At 54.4% G+C, this 3935-nt stretch overlaps 1 protein-coding gene across 1 annotated transcript in view; it reads left to right on the forward strand.

The window, feature by feature from the left end:
* Positions 1-2941: 2941 nt before the first annotated feature.
* HLX (H2.0 like homeobox) overlaps positions 2942-3935 on the forward strand; it is a 7315-nt gene continuing 6321 nt past the window's right edge. The window contains 1 exon segment of the mRNA XM_006926920.2: positions 2942-2982. Coding sequence (XP_006926982.1) covers positions 2942-2982 — 41 coding nt within the window.

Below are 3935 nucleotides of genomic sequence, written 5' to 3' on the forward strand. Positions count from 1 at the left end.
CGCGCGCGCGCCTGTATATGAACTGGTATAACCTAGCAATGGCGGAAAGGGAATGCATGAGGAGCTCCGAGAGGAAAGAGCAAGTCAGATCAGCCCTCTGAAGCCAAATCCGTGGGCAAGAAGAGGTCAAGGACGGGGCTATGGCCACATAAAGAGATGGCTACTTGTGAGTCTGCCACACCTGGGAAATGAGTAAAAGGAAAGGGAATAAACCAAGTGACTAGTGACCATGAACTCCGTGGTCCTAACGCATTGCTATTTGCCTGTCTTATCTCACATCAAACACGTACCTTCAAAAAAATCAAGCACTCAATTTAGTTCTGGTAGTTCTGGAATACTAAAGTCTTCAGAAAGAGGGACTTGTGGCCAACTTAGAATAATCTGGCATGTGTGTGTGTGTGTGTGTGTGTGTGTGTGTGTGTGTGTAGCCTCTGGAGTCCTAAACTCTAGTATTTAGCATCCACAAGGAGCAGAACTCCCATACTTAGCACTAAATCCGAGCATAGGGCCCAGCAGTCCATCGGTCTTCGGCTGGCAGAATGACAGGCAAGATACAGGCAGATTCCCACGTAGCTGCCAATCACATCCTCAGATGGCTGGGTAAGGTGTGTTTCCTTCTCTTCCTGACTGTGAATTTTTAATCGTCTCCATTTCTTTCTTCGACATCAGAAGATACCATGTTTGAAAGAATATTTAAAATTAAGGGCGGGGGCGAGTCCCAAGTCCACAGAGCAACTACCTTGCCCATCATTTTGTCCAGCGTCTGCCAGAAGCAGCAAACGCAGATAGCGGATCTGACCGCCCATGCGCTCACGGTTACCTGACTGTGCTAAGCACAGCTTGGCATCCACTCCGACTGAGCTTTTCTGCTCCGTGGCTGTGTATCTGTGTCCCAGATTTAGGATGAGACTTTGCACTGGTGTTTTAAGTGTGGAGGCTTTGAAGACAGGGACGACCAAGGGGTAATGAGCCCCATCCGGGGCTTCGATCAGTGCATAAGCCTCTGATTTAGACCCCTTCTTTCAAGCCTAAATTCCCATAAACCAGACTGTTACAGTATACAACGGACCTTCTTGGGCATTGTCCATTCCAGGGTGGTGAGACACCCAGGCGAGAAGCAGCAGAGAGTTAGTTGTACGCATTTAAGACAGCCCGCAGAACCCTTCAGAAACCCCTGCCATGCTGGCATCCCTGCCCACCGCCCAGAAGCGGTTTAACCATCTAGTATAAAGGACGCCCTCTGTTGTCAATGGTAATTTGCTGGTGCAGCTATGCAGTGTCAGAGAAATCATCCTCACACATGAGCTTCCTCAAAGGACAGCACAGCCACACCTCAGCTCAAGTGGATTCGGTGTAGTCAGGCCCTCTTCACTGAGTCCTGTGGCTACCAGGCCCCAGGAGCCGGCGCCTCCCCTCTGCCCCAAAGTCCTCCCGGCCCCACCATCTCTCCCCACCCCGTCTCCATTGCTCTGGACCAGTTCATTTCGCCACAGCTCGTAGCCGCTCGGAGAGCAAAGATTAAAGGGGAAAGTCGCAGCTGTATATTTATATTTTCATTGCTAGAAGGGAATTGATTTCCGCACATTTATTTTGGTAGCTGTAATACACAAGGGCGGATTTGCGTCACCCAAGCAACTTGTCGGTGGAGATAAAGTTGCACAAATATTAAAAGGGGAAGTGCTAGGAGTCATTATAGAGTTTTTCTCCGGAAGAAATAAGGATTTCTGCAGTATCCTAAAATACTAAGGCCGCTTCTATTTTGAGACCAATCTCGCAGGCACATCCGCTCATTTAGTCCGAGTTGGAGCCCATCAAAAAACAGGAGATGACCTGAACTCCGGCGAGCCCGGGGTTTCCTGCTGCTTTCTTGGTTCTGAGGGGTGGGGAGTAAGGAGGAGGAGGATCCGCGGGCTCAGAGAGGACTAAGGGCCCAGAGAGACGAGGCCTGGGCCTGGGGAAGGACTGTGGGTGGGTGGGGGAGGCAGGAGGTCGTTGCAAAGGTTTCTTTCCCTTTCCGCGTGTCCCTCGGGGAGCTCCGGGTCGGCCAGGGTGGTGCCGATGGGTCGCGATGCTGCGGCGGGCCTGGGAGGCCGAGGGGCGCTCCCACCAACGCGCGATTTACAGTCAAGCCGCGGGCCTTGCGCAGAGAGAGAGGGGCGCGTGGCCGGGCCAGGAGTCCGCGGGGAAGTCCGCCCTCCCCGCCTCGCCGTCGCCCCGCCTGCCCCGCGCACCTGGCCTTGAAGTAGCGCAGAGGAGGGTTCCCGGCACCGCGGGAAACGCGCAGGGCCCGCGTTCAGCCCAGGCTGAGCCCCGCGTCCACGCCCGAGGGTCGCGTCTGACTTGGGGGGGTAGGCGGCCTGGGGCGGGGCCTAAATGCGCCTCTTTCGAAGCGTGAGTTCGGGCTTGGGCGGCGGCCGGAATGTTGGCAGGCAAAACGGAATTGCAACCGAATTGGAAGCGATGCTAGAACACACAGGAGAGAGGGTTTATGGCAGCCGCGACACACACTCGTGCTAGCGACCGTCCCCGAGGGCTGGGGAGGTGCAGGGGCCGCGCCCTCCCACCGGAGTCTTGCCAGAATCCCCAGCTTTTACATGCGACGCCTTCACTGGAGACGTTGAAGGAGAGTCCAACGCCTCGAGTGGCCTTTTGCTTGTCACTCCTTTGCCTCTGGCCAGAAACAGGACTGGTCTTGCTGCGGCTCTCGGCCTAGGGGCGGGTGTCCTCAGCCCATCATATCCCTCCATTCCATTTCTGCCCTGGTTGTGAGGAGCAGGGCAAGAAAACCCTTTAGTAAATAAAGAAGGAGGGAGAGATAGAGAGAGAGACTTAGAGACCTGGGGCTGTTTCTAGGAGAAAGTCAAGAGCTTAAAATGACAGCGTCTTGCAGCGAGGGGCTAGAAACCGTTAGAAATTCATTAGCCCAAATCCTGAACTCGAGATGGGCCGTGCCAAGCTCAGTCGCCTTCTCGGGTTTACTAGGTAAGAAATTTTAATGCCGAAGTGAAATTTAAAAGTGCCACCGAAGCACTATTGCTACACTATTGAAAGTTTTTTTTTTGGGGGGGGAGGGGTAAAAAAAAATGCCACAGAAGCACAGCAGCTCTGTTCAGAGATGCCTATTAGGACAATCGAAAACAAAAGATTTCGTGGTTTCATTATTATTATTTTATTTTCTTCCTGAAAATGTGCAGGAAGAGCTCATCCGGGTGGCCTGTGGTTTGTTTGGGAGTGGGATGGGGAAATCCATTCTGACTGTAGTTTAAGAGAATGAATTCTTAAAATAGGGATGTTGATGTTGCAGAAACCCCCCAGCGCCCCCACGCTACACTCTGAAGACCCGAAGTGCGAATGGAAGAGGCCGGTCGCCAGTGCCGCCTCTCCGGCGACCAGGCCCAAGGGGTTCCTGGGGAAGCAGTCACTGAGTTAAAAGTAGTATTTAACCCCAAGGAAATCTGCTCTTGTGGGCACTTGCAAAACAACGGGGCCCACGTGATCCGGCGGAGGAGGGAGGGTGACACTTCCTACAAGGTGCAGCGGGGGAGGGGACGCGCGTGCCACTCTCCCGGGTTTCGGTCGGCGGCCCGTTTGTTGTCTCTGAGGCTCGGGGGAAGGTTTGGCTGCGTCCGAGGCACACGTTCGGGGACATTCATCTTATTTTGTTTGAAAAGTTACTCGTTCCTGTCGTCACTGCGCGACAGTTCAGAATAAAGCTAATATGCGACCGCCCCTGCCCTCTTCCCAGAGGATCTCCGAGGCAGCGAGGCGGACGCGGTGCTGACTTGGGCGGGGACACAGGACCCCGGGGTCCCCGCGAGGGAGCTAGGGCTGGCGGCGTGGGGCGGGGGCCCGCGAGAGATGGAGCCTTGTATTGGACGCCGATTCTCGGGATAAAGGCCCAATCTGGGGGGGAAAAAAAAAGGCCCGAGTGAAGC

Source organism: Pteropus alecto, unplaced genomic scaffold (assembly GCF_000325575.1).
Source record: "Pteropus alecto unplaced genomic scaffold, ASM32557v1 scaffold65, whole genome shotgun sequence".
NCBI classification, from domain to species: Eukaryota; Metazoa; Chordata; class Mammalia; order Chiroptera; family Pteropodidae; genus Pteropus; species Pteropus alecto.